This window comes from Clarias gariepinus, chromosome 23 (assembly GCF_024256425.1).
Source record: "Clarias gariepinus isolate MV-2021 ecotype Netherlands chromosome 23, CGAR_prim_01v2, whole genome shotgun sequence".
In the NCBI taxonomy this organism is placed as follows: Eukaryota; Metazoa; Chordata; class Actinopteri; order Siluriformes; family Clariidae; genus Clarias; species Clarias gariepinus.
Genome location: NC_071122.1, coordinates 16,285,811 through 16,312,065, shown reverse-complemented (window position 1 = coordinate 16,312,065; position 26,255 = coordinate 16,285,811). Strand labels below are relative to the sequence as shown.

General features: G+C 36.7%; 1 protein-coding gene across 2 annotated transcripts; it reads right to left on the bottom strand.

The window, feature by feature from the left end:
* Positions 1–909: 909 nt before the first annotated feature.
* On the bottom strand, positions 910–25,458 carry ipo9 (importin 9). 2 transcript variants are annotated; one of them, XM_053484437.1, is made up of 24 exons: positions 25,247–25,458; positions 21,850–21,911; positions 21,292–21,378; positions 20,974–21,175; positions 20,365–20,453; positions 20,135–20,221; positions 19,929–20,048; positions 19,731–19,831; positions 19,539–19,597; positions 19,300–19,451; positions 19,106–19,204; positions 18,858–18,964; positions 14,068–14,207; positions 13,733–13,895; positions 12,218–12,444; positions 11,968–12,116; positions 11,757–11,885; positions 9,234–9,509; positions 7,098–7,264; positions 6,879–7,012; positions 5,987–6,106; positions 4,317–4,421; positions 1,727–1,803; positions 910–1,645 (listed from the first exon to the last, which is right to left on the bottom strand). In XM_053484437.1, exons 1-24 carry the CDS (start codon positions 25,410–25,412, stop codon positions 1,535–1,537), a joined length of 3,129 nt encoding a protein of 1,042 aa, XP_053340412.1. In that variant the 5' UTR covers positions 25,413–25,458; the 3' UTR covers positions 910–1,534. The 2 variants fall into 2 exon arrangements, with proteins under 2 accessions (XP_053340412.1, XP_053340413.1); XM_053484438.1 differs by having other exon boundaries at positions 13,733–13,892.
* Positions 25,459–26,255: the final 797 nt, after the last annotated feature.

Sequence of the window (26,255 nt, the reverse complement as noted above, 5' to 3'; positions counted from 1 at the left end):
TTAGAACATAAATTCACAGGTTTAGCAACTATGATATTACTATTATAATGAAGGCTAGCCACGAGACAGCCGTCAAGACCATTAATACAAATTCTTGTATAAAGTTTATTTTGTAACACATTTATATATGCAAATAAATATTTATATATAATAAAAAAATGTATAATGAAAAATTGGACGAAACTAATTTTATTATAAAATAAACAATATAAAAGTAGAAGTTGTTTTTGGAAAAAAAATATTTATATTTTTTCACATACAACATATTTATTTTATTAACACGTGTTATGCACTGAAATGGCCCCTGCCATGGATTGCCCCCCACTACATAATCGCTATCAAATATTATATTCCAAGATCAGGACAAATCCAAAACAATCAAATCCAGCTAACTGAGTTAGCGACCTACGAAGAATGGACCCCAGGACTAGTTTCCCAAAGTAGAAATTTGTTTAGAATTATACATTGTAATGAATTATTTTTATATATATATATATATATATATATATATATATATATATATATATATATATATATATATATATATATATATATATATATATATAATTAGATGATTATAAATAATATTAAGAAAAGGAAGTCAGATAACATTGCATACTGGTTCACAATCCTAACACCAACATTAGTGAATTCAAATAATAATAAAAACAATGGTGGCACGGTGGCTAAGTGGGTAGCACTGTTTCCTTGAACCTCCAGGGTTTGGGTTTGATTCCCGCCTCGGGATCTGTGTGCATGGAGTTTGCATGTACTGGTGCTTGGTGGGTTTCCTTCCGTAGTCCAAAGACATGCATAGCTATTTTAATATTTATCTAAACCCAAAATTCCTTCAGTGTATAGCAAAAACACCAATGTAAACATGCATGCAAACACAAAGCACTGCTGGTACTTGGAAAATCCATTGGTTTATTTTTAAACATATTCCCAGATCTCACTGGGTACAAGAGACTGTTTAAGACCGGCAGAAGCTTTCACATCTTCCACATTCTAAATAGTATAATAACTTTAAATGACTACATGTGAATCTTTCCCAATGTTCCCCACATCACGTTCTTTTGCTGTTCATTCAACCTATGCATTTACAGAAAGATTTGTAAATCCTCATGAAAAAGAAAGATAACCGTATACTTTTCAATTATACATGATATCCATTCTTTGCAAACAAATCAACTGATCCAGTTCAAATACTTTTTTTAATGCCTGACGCCCCACTTACTACACTTTCATTTGTGCCTTGTGAAGTATCATTTTGCATCTTAACTTATGTTCTTTAGCGTTGGTAGCAATCACGGTGATCCTTAATTGATTTCTTCTGCATCTACTTAGGTATATGAAAGGAACTGAACACGTCGATAAGTGCGTCGTCTGAGAAAAAATGACAGCCATCAACTGGTTTTAGGGTTCATAAGTGCAGGTTAAAAGTTTTCCAATGGCACTTCAGTCATGTCTTCACATATACAGGAAACTGGTAAACAAGGGCACAGTTTTTAAAGCTGATGAGTACAGGTGCAGCTTAAATACCAATTGACTGCAAAACCCTTCTCTCAGAGTCATTTAGATGGCCAGAAAACATGCTGTAACATGGCTGCTGGGCAAACTGAGACAAGAAATCTGTAAGATAGGCCTAGGGAAGAGGGGAAAAAAAAGAATTACATGTATACCAGGTAAGATGCGGCTTCTTGCAGAAATATTATGAGGAAGTTACCTGAAGGTCTATTTGATATATCGGGTCTTTTAAAGCATCTGGGTCGTCTTCATCATCCTCCTCATAAAAATCATCATCTGAAAACACAACAGGTATTATAAGAATGGGACAGTAAAGGGAAAAAAATCTTCAGGTGGTGGAAAACAGATTAATTAATAATATATTTAGAAAACCATTTTAAGTCCCTATAACAGTTTTACTGGACCCAGAAATTCACCTTGGTCCTTATTTCTTACATGGCCAAATATGCAGAACATTATAAAAATGGTCATGGTCTCAGAACAAAAAAAACTAAAAGAACATCTGGAAAACTTTTTTTGGACATGCTGTACGTGAGGGAATATGTTATATCAAATTGTAAATTTAAAATCCTAAACCCTATCAACAACCAGCTGAGACACTGGACAAATGAACAGGTGTTTGCTGCTGTATCAAGCAGATGAGTCAACCAGCATAAAGGAAATACAATGCTATTAATCACAAAAAGTAATAATGCAATGCCTTGCTACAGCTAAGGAAAGCAAACCACCTAAAAATAGCAGAGTACTACTTCATAAAGAAAAAAGGCATTAAAGACACTCTAAACCATCATGAATACAAGTTAAATTTCACTCAACTCTGGTATCATCATTTGGACTTAAAACAGAATAACTCACTGGCAAAAGAAAAATGCCCACATCAGTCAGACATGATGGTAAACCAGGTCTAAATGGATCAGACTTGCACAGTGTTCAGGATGAATTTTAGCCCATTCCTCCTGGCAGAACTGCTTTAGCTCGGTCATATTCTTTGGACATCTCATGTGTATGACTCTCTTCAAGTCATTCCATAGCATCTCTATTGGGTTGAGGTCTGGGCTCTAAATTGGCCACTCCAAAAGCAGGATTTTGCTTTTTTGAAGCAATTTTGTTGTGGACTTTCTCTGGTGTTTTAGGTCATTGTCCTTTTGCATCACCCAACTTCTACAGAATTTTAGCAGACATTCTCACATTATCCCGTAAAAAAATACGCTGTTGATACGTTTGGAAATTCATTCACCTTCCCCTTGATGATATAGTGTCCTGTCATGGACACCCTGCTTCATTCAATGTTTTACGTACTGTACGCTCATAAACACAAATGTTCGCCAGTTCCAATGGTCTTCAAATCTTTGGTCGGTCACTCAAGGTGTTTTTTTTGGTCTTCATTGTTCTCTTGATTTTTCTCTCGTCATTTTGACAGGGGCCCACTTTTTGGTAAAGTAGCACAGTTCCAAAGTACGTAACTGTATACTGTTGAATTTCTTAAGTATTTTAAATAATTTTTAACCATTTCAGCTTTATGGAAATCAAAAATTTTTCAACATAGATCCTCTGAAAGCTCTTGTTGTCGAGGCATGGCTCGCATAAGAGTATTCTCCTTGTGCGAAGCAAACTCAAAGTTTTGGTGGTTTTTATCAAGTTAAAGTAGCTCTAGTCCACACCTCTAAACTCTTTTTCAGGTATGCTAATCACTGATTTCAATTAGCCTTTTTTTTTTTTTTTTTTTAGATTATTAACTCAAAGATTTGCGTACATTTTCCACCAGCACTGTGAGGCTTTTATGACTGTTCTCAATAAAGACATGAAACATAATAATTATTTTTGTGTTATTAATTAGGCTCATTATATTTGTCAATCTCGACTTATATGAAGATTAGATCAAATTTTATTTGGGGTCGCCACAGCGGAATATTCAGTATGCACTACAACTTGGCACAGGTTTTACGCCGGATGCCCTTCCTGACGCAACCTCTTCCATTTTATCCGGACTTGAGACCGGAATTGCATCCAGTGGCTGGGGTTTGGGTACTGGCTGGGAATCGAACCCTGGCCTTCCGCATGGCAGGCACACCTACCACAGTGCCGCAAAACCAGGCTTTACAAATATACTAAATAAATGCATTGGTAGACGGAGTTCACAGACTAAATGATTGTTCCTCTGCTCTTCCTCTAAATGCAGACGGGATTATGACAGAAAAATAGAAAACTAACTAGCTCCCCTGTGTGACTGAAAGGTGTACTGCAGACATACATTGCAGCAGTGATGCCCAAAATGAATCGTCTGCGACCTACCTGTGGGTCACAACGCAAGGGTATATACAGTATATAGCACAATAGCATTTGTACATTTAACTATATGCATTACTGCTCATAACAAGTGTTCTAAAAACATTAATTACACTAATTGTTGGTTGTCAGTATGTGTAAAAGTAGGTCACTATGGTCTGCAGTACTTAAAAAAGGGGAGAGCTGGTGCCTGGCAAGAGCCACATTCAAAAGAAAGTCATAAGCACTTTCTGCAAGAAAACACATCTGAAAGTATCTTAGACTACACTGTATCTTCTTAGTAATCATAATTATGTTGTTCTGAACAGCTAAATAGAGCTACAAAGCTTTAAACACAAAGCTAAATCTATTTGCAGAAAAAGCTCTTTAAATTATTGGCTTTTCATCTATTCAAAATAACCATTTCTTTCACAACACAAGTCAAAATTTTAATCCCCTAGGCTAATATGAAACAAAATATAAAACATTATATTAAATTTTAAAAATAATACGTTTAGGCTCACCATATTTATTAGAGGATATTAGGTCAGAAAGAAGCTGACTCTCAAATTCTTCATCTTCATTATCGTCCTCCTCTTCTTCATGATCTTCCCACATTGATCCTGAATCTGAAACAAACATTGCACTTCTTGACAGAACTATTTTTAAAGCTTCATTCATATACTGTGCTCAACAAGGTGGCATTTATTTGTTCTCTAATCTGGTGGACAGCATGTGCATGATAGTCAGGCAATTCATCTTTACTATTGAAATTGCATTTTTACCTAAATGATCTAGTGAACCAAGCAAAGTGTTTATTTTCTTATGAGAGATTCTTTATATTTTTCTTGTAAAACCCCTGTATAGTGAAAGAAAGAATGATTAAAGTCTGAATGATTCAATTATTATTTTTAAATGTCGCAATGTTTGCGCCAATAGTCTGGCCTAGCCAAATATAACTTGAATAACATACATAGGGAACTCAAATCAAAATAAATTAATGAATTTTAAATCTTATAGCACTTGTACTGTAAGTAATACTGAGCATGTGTGAGAGACACATTCTTTGGCTGAACCCCAAACTGCATTATAAAAAGTATGTCACTACCAGGCTAACACTTTAAAAATTCTTCACTTCCGCATTTCACTTGACGCTGGTGTGACACCTGCCCTCTGGCTTGACTGCAAAGTTTACATGCACATACAGTGGAACCTCAGATTGGGAGTAATGCGGTTTGCAAGTGTTCCACAAGACGAGCAAAGATTTTTAATAAATTTTGATTTGGTAAACGAGCAAGTCTTGGTTTATGAGTACGGAGTATCATGTATTACGCATGCACTTCTTGTTTTGATTCTGAGCGTCACGTGATCACAACTAAGCCAACAGTTTTTCTCTCTCTTGCGCTGCGGAATTGTGGTTAAATCGTCTCCCCTGCTGGGTCTTAGTGCTTGTCTCTTACTATTATAATTAACATCCGTGCACGTGTGTACTGTTTACTATAACACTGATCAAGTGATTGTGTAAAACATATTTTATTTTATGTTAGTACATGCGTGCTGTACACACGCGCTTACAGTTTCTTATAACACACGTGTGCATGCGTGTAAAGCAAAAGAAAGTCTTATTAGAAAATTAAAAATCTATTTTCTCTCCCTCTCTGTTTAAGCCTGTGTGTGCACGCGCGTAATCTGACACCGTGCCAGGTCTCTCACACTCTCTTTCTCGCGCGTATTGAGAGAGTATAAGAGTATGTGTGTGTGTATGTGTGTGTGTAAGAGTATGTGTATGTATGTGTGTAAGAGTATGTGTATGTGTATGTGTAAGAGTATGTGTATGTATGTGTGTGTGTATGTGTGTAAGAGTATATGTGTGTATGTGTGTAAGAGTATATGTGTGTATGTGTGTAAGAGTATATGTGTGTATGTGTGTAAGAGTATGTGTGTATGTGTGTAAGAGTATGTGTGCGTGTGTGCGTGTGTGCGTGCGTGCGTGCGTGCGTGCGTATGTATGTATGTATGTGATGGTTGACCAAAAAGAGGAGGTGAATTTAATGATATTTGCAAATAAACTCCAGAGCACTACACAACCCATGTTATTTTTTTTTTCCCCCCCCACTACAAGCTTGCAATAAATGTTAAAATTGAAAAATCTTACATCATGCAGCTTTAAACATATCTTAAGTTAAATAATTACCGTGACTCCAGTCTGCAGGGTTTGCACGATGTGTGTTTGCCTCCATTACAGATGAGAGCTCATTGACGATAAGTTTAAAAATCTTAACCAACAAGGGGATATTAGTCCACCGATCAGGGTCTGAAACATATTACACAGAGAATAATTAGACTTACGAACTCATAATAAATTGCATAAAAAAAAAATAATACAGTAATTGTATAAGGGAATTATAAAGAAATTTTTTTAGACCTTTTTAAATGTTATACTTTTTGTTATGTTTCACACATCTTAAAGGGGATTAAAGTACCCCCCCCCATGATTTTTTTCAAAAGAAAAATCACAGCTTCAAAATAAATAAATAAATGACCGATGAACATTAATTTGTTTTGTAAAGTGGACACACTGAAAAAATTATTTTGGACCACTCTGGGATAAACTGCCATTCTGAAGTTTTTCTGCAACTGAGACATGGATGTAGAAAAATACTGAATAAACCTCAGTGAAAACCTTTTTCAGTGTACTCAGACTATCTGGCTGTTTACATTTATAAACAAGACAAATTCCTGCAAGCATACCACCAAGCAAAATACAGCACCAGCTTCAGAGCAACTCTGAAAGTCCTGTAGTGGTCAAGCCAGACTCTGAAACCAGAAGAAGGAATATTTAACTCCAGACCTGAAGGACCAGGTCCAGAAAAGTTTGGTGTTCATTCTGTTCCAACACAGCTGATTCAACTAATTAGTTAATTAGTTATCTAAATAGTTAACCAATTGTTAATTTGTTAATTACTAGGTTCAGGTTCTCTGTCTGACACTGGCCTTCCAAGACTCGAATTGAAGATCCTTGCAACAGAGCTCTTCTGAAGAGGCTGTACATCAAAGCTGTCTTTACAACCTGCATGTATACTTACTTTTTGCAGATTTGGATCGAGTTCGAATGCCCTCATCAGGATTAAAGATTTCCTCGCCTTTGACTACTATATCTTGCAGTCGCTTGTCATTGGAGTTTATACCATGCTGAAGGAGTTTGCACAAAGCTATAGCACTATGAGAAAAAGAGATGGGCATTAAATCACTCGCTAATTTATTATTCTGATATAGGAATGACAAGGAAAGTAGCAAGTCCAAACCTGACTTTGCCTTCGTACTGCCCATAGAAAAGATGCTGGCGGCTCATCCATTCCATCATGACAAACTCTAGGGCAGGTTTTCCTGTTGGCCCTGGAAGACTGGACAGAAACTCCAACAGAGGATCTAGTTGTGAGTGGACCAGGTGGGCGAACACCATGATCAAAGACTGCAGAGGGACGATGATAAACCGACAAAGTGTTACTTAGGCCAAAGAAAAACAGCCGTGTCTGACAAGTAAACAGGTTTGAACATTTCCTTTAGTTTAAGTTTGTTCATAATGATAAGGACTTTTAAGCCCCTTTAGAACAAACAAACCGTCCTAAAAATATCATCAGCCTGCATATCCCAGTAGTTTTAAATACTAAAATCTTAAATCTCAAAAAATGTGAATATTGTGGAAAAGGTATTTTTTGTAAGCGAACTAAGATTCTAGATTCATTACAGGCTGTTTTGATAATTATAATTTATAGCTCATGAAAATCAAAAATCCAGTCTCTCAAAACAATAAATTGTCTAAAGTTCATTGATAAGAATAATGTAAAATACTGAAATGTCCAACTTCTGAAAAGTTACTTATGCACTTAATACATGGTCAGGGCTCCTTTAGAACAAATTACGGCATTAATGACACCTCAAGCTGATCGCCGCATGGTATGGCGGCGATCAGCTTAAGGTATCGTTAAAGAAGAGGCTGCTTTAATAGCAGCTTTCAGCTTATCTATTTTGTTGGGTTGAGTGTTTCTCCCCTCGCTCTACACAGTACCCCATAGATTCTCTATAAGGCCAGTTGGCTGCCAGTTAAAATCAGGGTCAGGATAGTTCTTTTCCATAAAACTTGTCAGCAGATGGAAGAATGAAGTGCTCCAAATTCTTCTGGTAGATGGCTGCATTGACTTTTGACTTAAAAAAACACAGCAGACCAATACTAGCAGACAACAACCCAAATCATCACCAAATGTGGAAACTTCACACTGGACATCAAGCAACTTGTACCTTTCCACTCTTCTTCCAGACTCGACATCGATTTCTAAATGCAAAATTTTCATTTTTTTGAAAAGTAGACTTTGCACCGCTGAGCAATAGTCCAGTTCTTTTTTTCCTTTAGCCCAGGTAAGACGCTGCTGATCTTGTCCCTGGTTCAGGGGTGGTTTAATACCAAGAATGCAACAATTGAAGCCCATTTCCTAAAGACCACCGTGTGTGGTGGCTTGTGACACACTGACTCCAGCCTTAGTCCACTTCCTGAGAAGCTCTTCCATCATCTAAAGGCTACATCATCCCTATTGCTTGTGCACCTTTTCCTACCAAACTTGTGCCTTCCAGTGACTTTCCATGAATATGTTCCAATATAGCACTCAAACCTTCAGTGGCTTAGCCTTCTTGTGGAGGGTGTTGATCATTCTCTTTAAACAATTGTCATGTTAGCAGTCTTTCCAAGGATTGTGGTCGCCTGTACTGAACTTGACAGAGATACATTGTATTTATATGCAGTGTTGAGGGAGTTCAGTTCTTTTTAAAGCATTTTGTTTTAGTCAAGACCTTTATCATTATTCTACCATCATCACTCAGCGAAGTTTGGCCCATAATCTGTTAACTACTAATACCCCTATCTCACCTATGTGGTTTTGCACGGTGCACATAAGTACGGTTCATCATGATTCACTGCGAGTTTTGGCGTTGTGATTAGGTTTCCATCTTTCCACACGTCGGTCCTTGCATAGTCAAACCGCAAAGGTGAGATAGGGGTATAATAACAGGAATAATAAAGGGGGCGGGGCTTGTAGGACGACTTTATACACACACACACACAGGGAATGACTGCTGTCTGGCTCACAGATTACATAAATTGTCTGAATAACGGATTACATTTTTGAAAAAAAATAACTAAATAACTAGTAAAAGTAATAAAAGTACTTAAATGGTGGACCTAACGCAATAAATTACTTGTTACATCAAAAAAGTAATTCGAGTACTCTAACACCCAACACTGTTAATATGCACGAATTGTGATTTACTCAAACTTGAATTGAACCATTGTAATATTTTAAGATACTTGCCTATTGATTTTCATGAGACATAATTTTACACACGAAATTCACATTTGGAATTAAATTACAATTTTATTAAACACTTACCTGCATGACACTGAGAGTCTCAGCTTGTTGCATTTTACTAAGAATGGCACGCAGCATTTGGTCCAGCTGCTCCCCTAGTTGCGTGCCAGCACGAGCAATCAATGTAGAGACCAACCGACCAACAAAGGTGGCTGTGAACTCAGAGGTGCGTGGGTCCAGGAGCTGACTGACAACCTGCATGACGTACCATAAGCCGCTGTGGCCCTGCTCATCCTGCCACTGACTGACCTGCTCCAGTGCCACCGAGACATAAGCCCGCAAACACTCGCCACCGTTCTAGAAGAGTCAATGTCAATGTCAGAAGTAGGCTTTGGATAATATAATACAATAACTTTTTCCTTCTAGTTTTAGACCATTTTTTACAATTACAAATTAAAATAAATTTAACAAACTTTCACTACTTTGAAGTTGCTACCACCACTGTGTTGCACAGTACATAAAAACTTCATTGCCATATTTTACTGGCAAACCACTTCATATGTTTGCTTATAACTATTTCCACATGTTATACAAAAAGTCAACAATAGTTGAGAATGATGGACAGGCTAAGTGCGTGAATATACACGTGTATGCCATCATAGCTAATGATGTTTTAGCCAAAGTAGCCAAGTAGCCGACCCAGTGAAATAAAAGAGCCAGGCACTTTGCATTCAGTTATGGCCTACCATAGCATTAATGTAGAACACAGGTCAAATATTTGTACGTATATCCTGGTTTAATACTTAAAATAGGGATACTTAAGGTATTGACACTACAGCATATATAAAATATATGAAATGATTATCCGATTAGAAAATGTAACACTAATTTTACTGACTAATTGTATTGAATGAATCACACAGTGCCAGTGATTCATATTCTTTTTCATATTACTTGTCTTAAACCAAATAAAAAAGTCTTAAGAACCATTAACTGAATTACTCCTAATTACCATAAAAGGTGTCTCAAAGCATCATCAGTCTTTTCAACTAAAACTGGACAAGATGCATCCTGAAAATCATGAATTATTTATTTAAGTTATATTTGCAGGTTCAGGAGAACATTGTGTTGTGCTTACAGTGCATTAACCAAAAATTAATTTCAAAAGAATGAAGAAAAACTCCAAATGAAAATAACAAATGTTTTTTTTCCTGATGGGTACTAACTAATTTGTAATTAAATAATTAAGTGGAATGCATTTGTGCATTTCATGTGGATTTCAAACAGCATGTTTTGTAACCAAGCCAAATTTATCATTTTAACCACAATTTACAGCCAAACAATATTTCTATGTTAATATTGATGAAAAAAAATCAAGTCTCTGAAAAAGATTAAAATTAAGTTAATAAGAGGAAAAGCCTCATATTATAAATTCTGATTTTCCTGAAGTAAAATATATTAATACTGCAGGATTAAGTTAAATTACATTTTTGACTATTCACATGTATCTCTAGTATAAAAACAAAACAAAATTTATAAATTTTTCTTTTTTCCATCTTTATATAAATTGTAGCTCAGATCCCCCCTTCCCATAAATCTCATAAGGGGAAAAATAAAAAAAAAGTAGTTTACATAAACCCCTGATTCTGACTAGACTCTGTCCCATTTATTAATAGTAGAAAAGCATGTGTGTGATAACCACTTTAAATCAAATTGCTTCATCAACAAGGGACAGTTTAACGCTGAATTGTGAGTGTCTATGACTCAGCTTTAGAGCATAATGCTGCAAGTGTGCTATTTTTTTATGTTCCTTTACTGCTTGCTTATTAAGTCTTTTTAAATCTTTGAGCAGGGTAAATCTTAGTGATTTTAAAAAACATCAAGAATCTACATGAACCTTTTTAAGCCAGTTTCATGCCAGGAGTAGACTGGATGGTTGTACCATGATTGTTTATCTATGATTGTTCTAACATAGCTTGATGTTTGTTGTTATTCTGTTTCTTCTACTCAGAATATCAGGGTGGCTCGTTTGTGTTTCTGCTAATACTATACTTTAAAAGTCTGTTATCACCACCAAGTCGCTTGATGAAACAGCTCACTTTAAAGTGGAGTAAACAAGAGATTTTCCGTCATGCTAGAATTCATAGTATTAGTGGTTTTAGAGCTGGGAAACAGATGATGAACAAATCTTGTACATTTTGTTAGTAAAATCTGGCTGCCAATTACTTTGACAGGGGAAATAGGGAGGGTATATTTAGCCATTCTTGTCAATTTTTTTTTTTACATTTTGAGGAAGAAAAACCCTCATTGAAATCTGTTGAGTTGGTCATCATACAATGACATTTGTTTTTTGATAAATGTTGATGAACATAAATGTTATGTAAAGTAGGAACTGATGAAAAATAAAAATGACTATGCACTCTCTATTCTAAACATAATAAACAAGAAAGTGTAAAAACCCAATTTAGGGGCTTTAAGGATAAGCCAGCTAGAGCTATTTAATAATAGTTACTATAATTACTTATAAATTATTTTTACAACTGCCATCATCTACTGTGTTGGTGACTCTTAGAAAGAATATTTTTTTTTAATACAGCCATTTACCTGCATTGTTGCATTGTCATCATTGCCAAGGGTGCACTGGGCCACAGCAGGAAAAGCCTGGCACACAAGCATCTCAGACAGAGGTGGCTTAGTGTTCCGAACAACGGTGGTCAGGATATCAATTGCTGTCTGTTTAAGCAGTAATGAGTGATTAATCAAACTGCATTATAACAACTCATAAAAAAATAAAAAACAAAAAAAAGTTCCATACAGAGCAGAGGCCTGAGGGAATCTTATCAGGTGGTGCTTGCATGATGCTGACAAGTGTGGGAATGAGGCGCATCTGCATAGGTCCCTGGCAGGGCTCAATCTGAGCCAGCTCCTTAAAAATATCCTGAGCCAGGGATGCCACAACAGGATCTAAAAGAAAAAAAAAATACATTTTACATATTTAAAAAATTACAAGTGCTTTTTGGAACTGTGATAAAAAATAAGGAAAATAAAAAGCAGACTAACTTTACCATTGCTGTATTTGAGAAAGATGGCAATAGTGAGAGGGCAGATCTTGTTCTCAGCGCTAGTAGTGAAAGCTGGGTCCACTGTGCATACAATACAAAGAGTTTCCATCACCAAAGTAAGGACCTCTGAGCTGAACTGAGTAGCCAATTGCACTAATCCCTCTAAAATATTAGGCAGGTAGGGCTGCAAAACATGCGTGTTGTCGGACAGCTTCAGCTGATCACAATACCTGCGGTAGCGAGAAAAACAACAAAAATAAATATAACATTCTCATATACACACACACAAACCAGTCAATTATAACATTATGACCACAGACAGGTAAAGTAAGTAACATTGGTTATCTCGTTACAATGGCACCTGGAAGTGGGTGGGATATGTGGGAACATTTTCTCCCTGAAGTTGTGTTGGAAGCAGGAAAAACAGAGGGAAATTTTAGGATTACAGTGACTTTGAGAAGGGACAAATTGTGATATCTAGTAGACATAGTCGGAGGAATTGTTTGGTGCTCTTGCTTTGCAGCTATCAGGACATACCAAAAATGGTTAACCCATGGTTAAAATGACATGGGAGACCAAGGCTCAATGATGCAGATGGAAAGTGAAGGCTGGCCCTGAAGTCCCATCCAATATAAGAGCTACTATAGCTCCCATTGCTATAGTCAGAACACACAGAGCATCATACTTTGCTGCGTATAGGGCTGTGAGGACCTGAAGGTCTGAGTGCCCATGCTGACCTGCTTCCACCACACAACCTGTCTACAATGAGCATGTGAGCATCAAAATTGGTCCACAGAGCAATAAAGAAAAAAAAAAAAAAAAAAGAAAAATAAAAATAAAGGGGGCTTGGTCTGACGACACGTTTTCTTTTACAATATGTAGATGGCCGGGTACATGCGAGTCATTTACCTGGAGAAGAGATGGGAACAGGATGCACTATGGGAAGAGGGCAAGCCAGCAGGGGCAGTGTGATGCTTTGGGGCAATGTTCTGCTGGGGAAACCTTGGGTCGTTCCTTTTATGTAGAGGTTACCATAACATGTACCACCTACGTAACATTGCTGACCAAGTACACCCGTTGATGGTAAGTGTTATTTTAAGATAATTCACCCTTACTTACTATATATGCATTGATGAATGGTTAGAGGAACAGAATGACTATGTTGTGTTATAGGGGCCACAATAGAAAGGCACCAAACACTCGCATGACAGCCTAACGTGCCTGGGGCAGAGCAAGGGGCCCCATGCCACATCCTTCAGCTTCCAAATAATCGGATGCCAACTTTCTGGTGCCAGACACCACAGTATCTCCCTAGAGGCCTTGCAGAGTTATACCCAGATGGGTCAGAGCCGCCCCAGTAAAACAAGAACCTTAGGTAGTTTAAATGTTTTTAATGTTATGGCCAATAAATGTAAACATTTGTATACCTTGTTCACCAAATCTCACACACACACACACACACACACACACACACACACACACACACACACACTTATTGAAATAAATAGGACTACTCACCCCCAAATAGCTCGCACAGCAGAGATGCGAACTGATGGTGGTTGGGTCTCATGCAGGCCACTTACTGTCGCCTGTAGAAACTGCTGTATGAGCTCTGCGGACATGGCTGCAGTAAAACGACTGGCTGCCCATAGAGCCCGACCCAGCAAAAACGGAGAGGCTGCTGAGGTAAGATACATGGGCAACATAACATTGGTGACAGACCACACAAGAAAGTTGTAGAAATTTCTGTTGGTTAAAGCAGGAATCTGCATGAACATTACTTATAGCAAATAGCAGCAAAGTTGGACTGTGGCTTAGGCGACGAACTAAGGATTAAAAAAAATTATATTTACTTGCTAGATTCAGATCAGCGAGGATCACGTTAGCAAGAAAGCCATGCATGTCAAACTGTATGCGGCCATTTTTAAAATTCTCTGTGATGATGGTCTTGACTGAGCCTAAAGCCAACATGCAGGCTTCATGGATTTTCCACCTACACAACAGAACAGAAACAAAACAAAAAGTTACAAAGGAACAGACCCATCATATAAATCTGCAATAAATATCTAGTATGATAAATGTAATGTTTCCACAGCCTTTTAAAAACCAAAACAACATTTCAGCATTTATTGTAAAGACAATTTAAAGAGAAGCTTGACAAAATCACATCTAGTTTGGGAGAAACACTGACTTTCTTATTCGGTTTGGCAGAGGTCATTGTTGTGCATGAAATCTTGAAATATTTTAAAAACTCCACATGCAGATGAAATACACTGGAGCGTATTGGAACAATTAGCATCATGTAAATACTTCTTCTGCACATGCACAGTCACACCTTGAGTACTGTACACTGTAAACCCTCTGTCCCGCATCAGACTACCTATGTGTAGATAATTTTCATAGATTATGCATTGGTGTGCTTTTCTATTTATACAGTGGCACCTCGGATTGCGAGTAACGCGGTTTGCAAGTGTTCGGCAAGACGAGAAAAGATTTGTAATATATTTTGACTTGAAAAACGAGCAGGTCTTTGTTTACGAGTACGGAGTATCATGTATCACGCACACGCTTCTAGTTTTGATGCCGAGCATCACATGATCACAACTGAGCCAATGTTTTTTTTTTTCTCTCTGCGCGTCCTGTACTAGTATAATCAACATCCGTGTACTGACAAGAACACTGCCATGCCATGTACTGTTTACTATAACACTGTGACCGCGTGTGTGCAAAACATATTTTTATTTTGTGTTTGTAAGCACGTGTGTACAGCGCGCGTTTAAAGCAAAATAAAGTTTTATTAGAATGGTTAAAGATCCATTTTCTCCCTATCTGTCCTTATGTGTGCGCGCGTGTAATTTGACAATGTGCCCCATCACACACACACCTTTACACCCCCCCCTTTCACCCCCTCTCAGCTTCAGACGCACACGTTTGTTTGTTTTACTTTACAGCAGTGGTTCTGTTAGTATGCGCTCACGCGAGTGTCATTAGTGATGCTTCTTGCTAATTTTTCTGACAAAAAAGTCTTTCCGTTAGTGTGTGTGCGCGGGTGTTTGTGTGAAATTCAAATAAAAGAAGAGAAAGGTTTACTGTGTAAGATGAGAAGAGGGAGGCTGATTCCTCCTATTACTTCACTCAAACATCGCCTGCGCGCATAAACGGAAACACTTATCTGGCGTGATTTATTTTAACTTTTTTTTTTTTTTTAAGGTAAAATGCAGGTTAATTTGTTTTATTTTTACTTAATATTTTGTATTATTATTTTTATGTATTATTTTTTTGGGCTGTGGAACGAATAATTTGAGTTTTCATTATTTCTTATGGGAAAATTTGCTTTAATTTACGAATTAAAATCAAAGGTTCCACTGTACATTGTTTAAAACTGATTAAGACACTTGAAGGAGTGCCTATATGGCTTATCATACTGTAAGTTATCATAAGTTAAACACATGTAATTTGACACATGATCTGTTCAGGACTAAAATCTAAACAAAAAAAAGTGTGTGGGATTGTTAAGGCTTGGAGTCACAGGAAATGTCCATTTGGGGTGTATGCCAAAAATTTTGGAAATCTCTATGGTATTATATTTTTTACTTTAAACCATACAATACATTTCTTTATAATCTGTCATTAAATTGCTCATAATTTGGACAGAATCTACTGTAAGACACAATGGGGAATTTATACACTGCAGACCAAAAAGACCATTTCAGAAGGGCCTGTATCAAGCAAAACAACTAAAGAGATTGCAGCAATTGTTTTAAAAGGTTTAAGAACTCCTGTGATTATTAACTCCTGGAAACCCAGGTCTAAACTGTAAATAGAAGAAATGCGAGCAGAACAAAATCATTGTCAGGAATGACTAGAAAATGTTCAGGTGACCCGAGAGATCCAGATTTACCCTATTCTAGAACAAAAAAAAAAAAAAAAAAAAAAGTTTTTCGGTTAAAAAAAGAGAAGAGCATAAAACAGTACACCCATCATCCACCTACTATACAAGCATGTGGAGACAGTGTTACGACCTTTGGTTGTTTTTAATTGTTTCAGGTCAGGGCTCAGCAACATTATGTGACAATACAATAAAGTCACTTGACTAAATAAATCTCATTTAATAATTTAAAAAAACATGAAAAAAAATATTTTTACACATGAATTAATCACAATATTGCATGCTATAATGAAAGCTACAGGGGGTCAAATGATATTAGTGCGTGCCCCTCTTTTTTTTCTGTCCCAGACTATGTAGGTTTACAAATTTGTTTGCACATAGCATTCTAGAAATAGATTGTGATTTAAGTTAATGCCCTGCCTTCTTAAGATTTCATAATAGTTAACCCTGCATTAGCTACACTTCCTTTTATATATATATGTTTGTGAATATGGGGTGCTGGCCCAGACTAATAATGTTAACTACCTGGCTTGCCTTGCCTTTCTTTATGCTTCCTTTTTAAGCGGCGAAAGATTATTACATTGTATCATTGGTCTCAGTAAGCACTGCACAGCAGAATTTACATACTGCTGTTTTCTTTTGAATAATGTTTTGCAGATAAACTTATTGCAGTTTAGGTAGCCAAATTCTATTGCAGAAGATTTAGCAGACATATTTCTCCAGGAAGTCCACTTCTCACGCATTTAATTGCTCGCACAGAACATGAGGTGACAGAGAGGGATGACAGCATTAACAGTAATAATAATTCCAAACGGAAACTAAGGCAAGTTATTGACTGTATTCTAAATAATACATTTTACATCCAACCACAGTAATAGTGTTAATAAATTAATTAGAAAGTACAGTGGCAATAAGGGATATCCCAGTAGTTGTGGTCTTGGGACAAGTCAGCGTAAAAATGGTTTGGATTCTGAGATTAGACATAGACCTTCAAAAGTATTGATTGATTGATGGCTTGACTACTTTACGCATACTTTGGCTACAGCTAAAAAGGTAAATGTTCTGGAGTGACAACCACAGTCTCCTGACCGCAATATCATTGAGCCACTTTGCGGAGATTTCAAACATGCAGACAGTAAAAACTAAAGGTATGCAAATATTTGAACAAGAATTATTTCCTCATTTTCTATATTGACATGTTTTGTTTAATGATTGTGCCATTCTGTTATGCCTTACAAATAAATTAAGTCACATAAAGAACATTTGCCTTCTCACTTATTTCTAACTTAAAAAAAGAAGAAAGAACATTTTTTATATTATTTTATATATTTATATTATTCTTTTTGTCAAAAAGCATTGTTCACAAACTGGTATCTAAATCAAGATGTGAAACTGTACCTTGACTGAGGTATTAATAGGCATCTAAATCAAGATATGAAACTGTACCTTGAGTAAAGTATTAATTGGTATGAAAATATATGGTATAAAATTTTTGATCGATACCCAACTCTGCACAGCATATGGTCAGAGGGCCATAAAATGTTTTAGGGTTAATGAATTACAGTGTAATAAACAAAACTCCTGAAAAACAAGCTATATGTAATTCTTCATTAGCTAATTAATCTAGCACACTATTACAGATATTTGCATCATATAATTTTCAGTTCCATGCTATAACACAAAACATATGCAAACTACTGTATGTATACATGGTTAAATCTAGGCGTTGGCTAATTTTTAGTTTTAATAATTTACCACACCACTGTTTTGGCAAAACCTATGGACTTTGCATAAGTGGTGCATTGTTTCATGTGCTTCCCTTTGTACCTGATGTGCATGTTGTTATGAAATAGGATATTTCTGAATCTAGACCACATGACCCTTTACCTTTGCTAGAAAGTCTAATGTTTATGCTCTTGGGATAAGTCTCACTAACACGTGATTTTTCCTTTTCCTAATCCTGCGAGTTCTTGTCATTTGTCAATAGACTGCCACCCTGTCCAGGATGTACCCCACCTCATGCCTCCTGGGATAGGCTCCCAGACTCCAGGCCTCCCGCGACCGTGAATACAGGATAAAGCGGTATAGATAATGAGTGAGTAAGTGAAGATCCATCAATTTCTACTTTTTTACATCAATTGCAACTTTACTAAGCAATTCTCTAGGGATCTCTGATTATATTCATAATTTCTTCTGACCCAATTTTATCAGCTAATCTGATGCTTTACCACCATCTTTACAGGTTTTAATAACGTGTTGTACATTTTAACACCCAATCCAAGTAAGTTTAGCAATCTCCTTAGCTGTTGTCTTGGTCAAAATCTACCCAATCATTTAAACCTTTTAAAACACAGTCATTTAGCAACCATGGGATATGACTTGGTTCAGAAAAAGATGGTACGGGATCAGTTAGGGTTAAAAGAATAATTACCAGCTAAAGCATTAATCTCTGCAGTAATTATCAAGTTAAAGGCTCTTAAGTAATTGCTTTTTTCCCCCAAATTGTCACTTTTTCTTGACTGGACAGTACATATTTTGGATAAGTGCCAACAGATTAATTATTCAAGAGAAGTTGGTAATGTGCTAATGACTTGACACTGTATTAAGGATAATTGGGCCCCTGTGCCTTCATTCCAACCAAGCAGGAGTCACACATAATTTTACTTTTGGATTGGCTTTGTGGATAAGCCTTAAGTCTCCCACTGTAGATAAATAACATAATCCTTATTCTTTAGACTTTGTTTTTTGACCTACCAGTGCTCATTGCCAGCATTTTTGGCTTGCTCAGCCTCCTGGAGGTGTCTTGTTGCAGCTGCAGCTAAAGCTGCAGCGCTCTCATTCTGGAACTCTGCTGCTACAACCTACAAATATAGGACATGACACCAGCAATTGGTAAATTATCAAACAAAGGCTTAGCAAATTTTACAAATTGTATAGTTGGGTACAAATTCCGATAAATGTGAGGGGTTAATTTTATCAGTTTATTTATTTATTTACTTTACCAGCAATAAATCCTGCGCAGATATTCGAACTGAGTACGAAAAGGTGTCATCATCTTCATCCTCAACAAACTGCTGCGGATTGGCTGTCCACACTTTAATCTGTATTAGGATCCAACATCATTCGCAAAAAGTAGAATATTAACATGTAACAAATTTAGATGCAGAAACGCACACAATTTGATAACTGAGCATACCTGATCCTCTGTGATCTGCATATACAGGATAATGTAATAGATGAGTTCAGGAAGAGCCTTCCTTACTGTGCTCTTAAACTTATTGTTATCCAGCAACGTGTGTACGAATTCAAAGATACTGAAGACCAGGTTCTCAAAGCCAAGGACTTCTCCTGCGCAGAGCGTCCAGAGATTTGATGTTTAACTCTATAGCAGACACTAAGCATCACAAGTAGTTATGAAAATTTTAAGCCACATACCATCGGAGTCAACCGGATCATCTACTTCTTCTGTGTAGTTGACCTCTGTTCTCACATAAGTAATAACTTAGTTAAGAAAATACTGCATTAAATGTGGTTACACATAATTGTGCATTAAAATACTGCATACATACAACTGATCTGAAAGCAACAATGAAGTAAGTAAAAAATTGAAGGAATATACAAGGATATAAAGAAGCACTTTCTGTCAGTGTGTTCCACACAATAGGAAGAATCTGTTGCATTGAAGACACCATCCGTTTAGGAAAGTTCTTCACAAGAGCAGTCACTGCCTATTAAAAAAACAATAATTAATAAAGCACTGAAATGTGCCAACAACAGAAAGACTTATACAATATATTTTTTTACAGGACAGAACAGTTAGCTTGCCTTTAAGACCTCCATCTTAAGGCCACTGTCTGACGTGGGTCCATCCGGCATCTGCACAGCTTGCACAAGTGCATCAGTGAACTGTTCTACTATAGGAAAAAAGAAGGCTTTGGCAGAACCCTAAGAGTAAAAATCAAGAGACTTGTAAGACACCCAATTCAAAGGTTGAGACAATATTTTAATCCCTCCACCAAAAATATTCTTACTTTTTCAAAAACTTCAATAGCAGAGATTAAGTTGGCACAAGTTGTGAATATTTCAACTGCCCTGGATCGTGTGCGAATGCTGTAGACCTGTATATAAATAGATTGCATAAATTAAAAATAATTTCTTAAATACACTTCATTTTTACATAAGACTTCGACTTAAGACAAAGCCACCATACAGTTTTTTTTTTCTTTTTAACAGAGTTCAATATAGAACTTTAACCCAATACCTCTGCCATGGTGAAGATTTTGTACATCTCCGGCAAAATGACAGGTGCAACCAGGGGCATCTGCGTGTCTGTGACTTCTCTGGTGAACTCTACAAAAGGAAAACATAATTACAATTTAGATTCCCATAACATGGGTAGATCATTGATATGTTCTCCTTACGATAAAGAAAAATACAGTTGAACAGTTGTACAGTTGAACATACAAATGCCTTCATTTTGCACTATGGCATCAGAATATTGTACATTCTGAGCATGTGAGTCAGAGGTGCAGGGAAAGGTATTGCTAAGACAACCAGGTCAAACTACGACCTCTTCGCTTAAATTAATTATATTTGATTAGTTGTGTTTACACTGATTAGTGCAGTGATCAATTTGTCAGACATTGTTTATTTTGCTGAACGTTGCACAACAGTCGAGATCCACAGAATGTTTATAGTGTACAAGTTACCAGGCAATATTTAAAATAAAACAAACCCCTATTGATTACTTAAACATTATATTAGAAAAATAGTATGTGGATTCAAAATGTCCTAGACTGTACAAAATATTATACAAATCAAAAAATAAAACTGCCTATGGATAGAAGTTCATATTTGGTGGGTTCAATACCTGTGAGAACTCTCATGGCCCCATGCACAGCATTGACATCACCACTAACTAGCATTTCCATAAGCAGTGAGAAAAGCTGAGGCCAGGCCTCTGGCCAGTCCCAGTGAGCAATGGCTGATACAGCATAGGCCACGCTGGAGCGCACCTTACTGATGGACTCTCGCAAGCCGCTTGGCAGCAACTCACGAATAATAGCCTTGGCCTGGACACCAGAAAAACAAAAAAAGCAGTTGGAAAACAAAAAATGTAGAATACACGGACAATAAAAAATATATAAATTAAAAATACATCCAATAACTAATTATAACAACACTTTACCCTTTCAGTTGTTTCTGGCACCCTGAACTTCTCGGACTGGGCGCACCAATGTGTTTCAACATACTGCTTTAGAATGACAGAGGCAAGCTGTATAGAAATACAGGGAAAATTACTCAGATCAATACTGTGCACTTACAGAGGTAAACACTAAGATTACTTCCTGGGTGTAATAAAGATATATAAATAATAAGGTTATAAGCTTGCTTATCTATCTATCTATCTATCTATCTATACATACATACATACATATATACATAGACTACACACACACACACGGAATATAAACAAACCGCTAATGCCATAAAGCCCTATAAAATGCTGGTCCACTGTGAGAAACACTAACACACTCGCACAAATGAATAAATGAATAAATGAATAACGGCATGATGAAAAAAAGTTCTGTAATGAAAAAAGGTTAAGTTCATCTGGTTGTATTTGCAATACTAAGACTCACTATAATCAGATGATTTTTTATTATGTTTTTACACATGGCTGTAGATGCGTGCGCACACACACACATCTATAAAGATATGCATATATCCATCTATAAATAGTTACCTGGCGAATCGCAAGGGCCCCCTGGGGATCAACAGTGAGCTCAGCAAGGTGAACACCAAACTCTGCATTAAAATAAAAAAAATTATAATAAATAATAATAAAAAATAAAAATTACTATAACTAGTTCAAATTATGATTTGATATTAGTATGTACAGTGTTGGTCATATACTGACTTACATCTGTACCTCGGCCCTACCTCAAGAACTGAAATTTTGCAAGAAATTAAAATTGAAAATAAAATCAATAAAATCATTGACCTAATGCACTTAACGCACTGTTTAAATTAATATATAGTTTTTTTTACATTAAGATGTTTGAAATTGACATTTGTGGAACCTTTCTTTTTTCTTAATAAACAGGTAAGAAAAATTTAATCAAATTTTTAAAAATCTAAAATAAATCCCAGGGACAAGAAAAGGGGCACCAAAGTTGAAACGTGCTTTTTGGGTAAATGTTAGAGGCATCCATTAAGAAATAATTGTAACATTATTGTGAGTTTTCAACTGGAAGTAAATTAACTGTGGTAAAAACATAAATACAATAAATTCACAAGATAAATGATTTTTTCACTGTAAATAGATGATGTCATCTTTAAATGAGGACTTTCACATACCTTCTTATGAACATATAAAGACAACTGTAACACATTTACAAACTTTTTAAAATATGGTTCTATATTAAGGCCGATTCCAGGCAATTCTTGGCAAAATGTGAATCACAATTTTTTTCCATGGGAATTAAGATCACAATTCTCTCACATGATTATCCTTTTTTATCCAAATCAAAAGTCAAACTCAAGTTTTATTAAAAAAAAAAGAAAAAAAAAGAAAAAAAAAAAGCAACTGCTGTCTACATGTGACCTTCAACTCTCTTGTATAAAAAAAAGTCACTTTTCCCCTATTTAGAACCCTTAAATTAAATAAGCTATTAAACATGAATAGAATGTTAACAATAATAATACTTAAAAACATCTTATAAAAGACCTGTGCTTACTGGATACTTAGCCAACTACAGTACTTCATTACATGCGTTAAGATTATATTGTTACTGTACTTTTGTTAAAATGCGTTGATGAGAAAAGAGTTTGTGAAAATCATTAAAAAGGTTAAAAATAAAAATAAGCTGATCGGCTTTGATTTATTCAGTGATATTTCAGGTTTGTACTTCCGGTCCACGTTCATGTCTGCCTATCTTTCTGTACAGCAGAACACTTTGCCCAACTTATTCATACAAATAAATAACATTTTGTAAGAATGATATCTTGCGTCTTGTTTACACCAAGTTGTACTTTTTTCCTTGTCAGCCAAATATACTCCCTGTTTGGTAATCAGAGAGAAATCGAAAAAAGTGGATTGGAAAAAGTTAGAGTTTTACCTTAAAATGACTCCAGTGCATTAAAATACACTTACACCACCTCAGCGCGGTTATTTCAGAGGTAGAAATATTAGTAATTACAGTAAAAATATTCACTTTAGCTTTTCTAATGAACATCTATCGGTGCAGGCGTTTGTTTAAAATGAGTAAGTAGCTTATATTAGAATAGGTTATGAAATTAGGCCCATAACTGTTCATAAGATCACTTTTACTTAACATTTTAATTTTAATTATCGTGCAGATTAAACTTTAGGCAGATATCTAAGTACTGCAAAAGTTACATAAAATTCTGTCCAGACAGTTTTGTGTGATGCTACAACATAACCTGACACATAAATTCACTTCTACTCAACATTTTGATTTTATTTCTGGTGTACATTCAACTTAATTAATTAACAGGTTGATTAACTTAGTTGATTAACAGGCAAATTACCCAAGGACTGCCAAAGTTACAGTTACAGTTTAAATTCCATCCAGACAGTTTTTGCATGACAGAAAGACATACAGACAGGATTTTTTGGGGTTTGGGTCATCCAATGTATGAAACATAAAGATATCATTGAAAGAGCGAGTTCTGAACTACAGGCACTGCCTAGATAATATAATGAGATAAATATGTAAGTCAGCATCTGCCAAATGCTGAAATGTAATAGCTTTAAATTGAGTGCATACAGGAAAGTGAGAGTTTAAGCAAGGAAAAATAAAAACCAGAGAGTGCTGGTGGTGGAAAATCCAGCAAACATTTACACACTATGAGCAATTTTTGAACGCCAATTAGTCTAATCTGCATGTCTTTGGACTGTGGGAGAAAACCAGAATCCTCGGACCAAGAACATGCAAATGCACATGCACGCAGACCCGAGGTGGGAATCGAACCTGGAATCTGGAGGTGTAAAAGGACAGTGCTAACCACTACATCACTGCGACACCATACTATATAGTCACTCACACATCGTCCATATGACTTTATCCTGTATTTAACATAGCGGGGCACCTAAAGACTTGAGGCACAAGACGGGGTACACCCTGAACAGGGTACCAATCCATCGCAGGGCACACATACACACACACTCATTCACACACTACAGGCAAAATTTGAGCAAAGCCAATTAGCCTAATTTGCCTGTCTTTGGACTGTGGGAGGAAACTGGACCACCCAGACGAAACCCACCAAACATGGGGAGAACATGCAAATTTCATGCACACAGACCTGAGTTGGGAATCAAACCCGGTGGTCTAAAATGACAGTGTTGATCCTGTATGACGCTGTACAATATGATGTTAGTTTTTAGAAGGTTTTTGGCAATGTATGGCATTGTTTACATTTTGGAAAGGAATGTTTTAAGTTCAGGGTTGGTCTCTATCTTCGGGGAACACTGCTTGGAATCACGTCACTGGGATGCAACAAAGGCGGGAAGAAGGCAAATACTTTTTTTTGCGCCCGATGAGCAAACATAAGGTGATCCAAGTATGAGCTTAGACTAATCTACTGTATATCTATATACACACACATACTGTAAATTACTTACTGTAAATAACACGCTTCAATATATGTGCTGGTTTAGCGGAACCGTACTATTATGAGGATGCTACCAAATTTAATTTACTACACCACATTTTTAACCATTATAGCTGGCGACCCTATTCAAGTTTTGCCATTGTTATTATTTGAACTTCATATTCATGTAAGTGGTTAGCAGGTAAACTGCACATGCACACACTGCACATGCACATGACTCGCTCACGGCTAGCCAGAGCGCTAACTTGAAATGCTATGAGACTTCTAGCGTTTGACGGCAATAAACCGAGCACGAATTAAACCGCCTTATAACCATCTTATGTATCTCTTATAATAATGCGGCCACACCGACTGACAAAGAATAGATACAGAAAAATAACTAGTAGAGGAAGTTTCCGGGTGTCAACGCACAGACCGGTAGCTCTGCTCTCCACATGTAATGCTGCCGTACAGCGACAGAAACTTACCTAAAACTAGCATGTCTGGCTATTTTACACGCTTACCTTCTGTAACCTCTAAAACTTTTATTTGCTCTTCTGCGGCGGCGCGCACTTCTTGAACCGGTGACAGGATCGACGTCAGCGTTTCAATTAAAGCCTCCTTCAGTCCCTGTTGAACCGGACCTGCGACTGAAGTCGTGCCGGGAGTTGGAGCACCAACACCCGCCATATTTCCGGCAAGCTTTCCGAGGCGATGGAAGCATCCACAAGCAGTACGCGCCAACGGACAACGGGGGTGGGGTTTAATGATGACGCGACTTGCCTGCCTCTTCTTCTTCTTCTTCTTCTTCTTTCAGCCAGCTCCCTTCGATTAATATTATCACCACCCCCTGGGATATGGAGGATCAAAACTAATAATAATATAAGACGGGGAATTAGGGCCAGTATGGGATTTTTTTTAAAGAGTTGAATGTACAAAATTAAATAAAATATGCACAGAAGTTTAAAAAAAATCCAGATCTATTTGTCTTACTTTTTTGACTATTTCTTTTCATATTTTTGTCTGGTTATAATTTTGTCCTATTCATTAATTTCCCTAGTCATTAATTCCCTAATTTAATTACTCATATCTTTTATTTTTTCTTTGTCTTTCAGCTGTTACCTTTCACCCCCTTTACCTCTGCTCCCTGTAGCCTCACTGTTCCCTCTAGGTTCCTTTCATTCACACACATGCATTCCGTCTAACCTTCATTCCTCTGCTTTCCAGAGCATACCTCCACCTCTCCAAATTTTCCTCCACCTGTTCCCTGCTCTCGCTACAAAGCACAATTTCGTCTGCAAAAATTATAGTCCATGGGGACTCCTGTCTTACTTCATCTGTCGTCCTATCCATCATCAGAGCAAACAAGAAGGGGCTCAGAGCCGATCCTTGATGCAGACCCACCTCCACCATGAACTCTTCTGTCACACAACGCAATTGTCTATTACCTTCTCTTTTTCATCAGCATCCTGGACAAAAGATGTACATTTTCTAGGTATGAAACCATATTGCTGCTCACAAATACTCACCTCT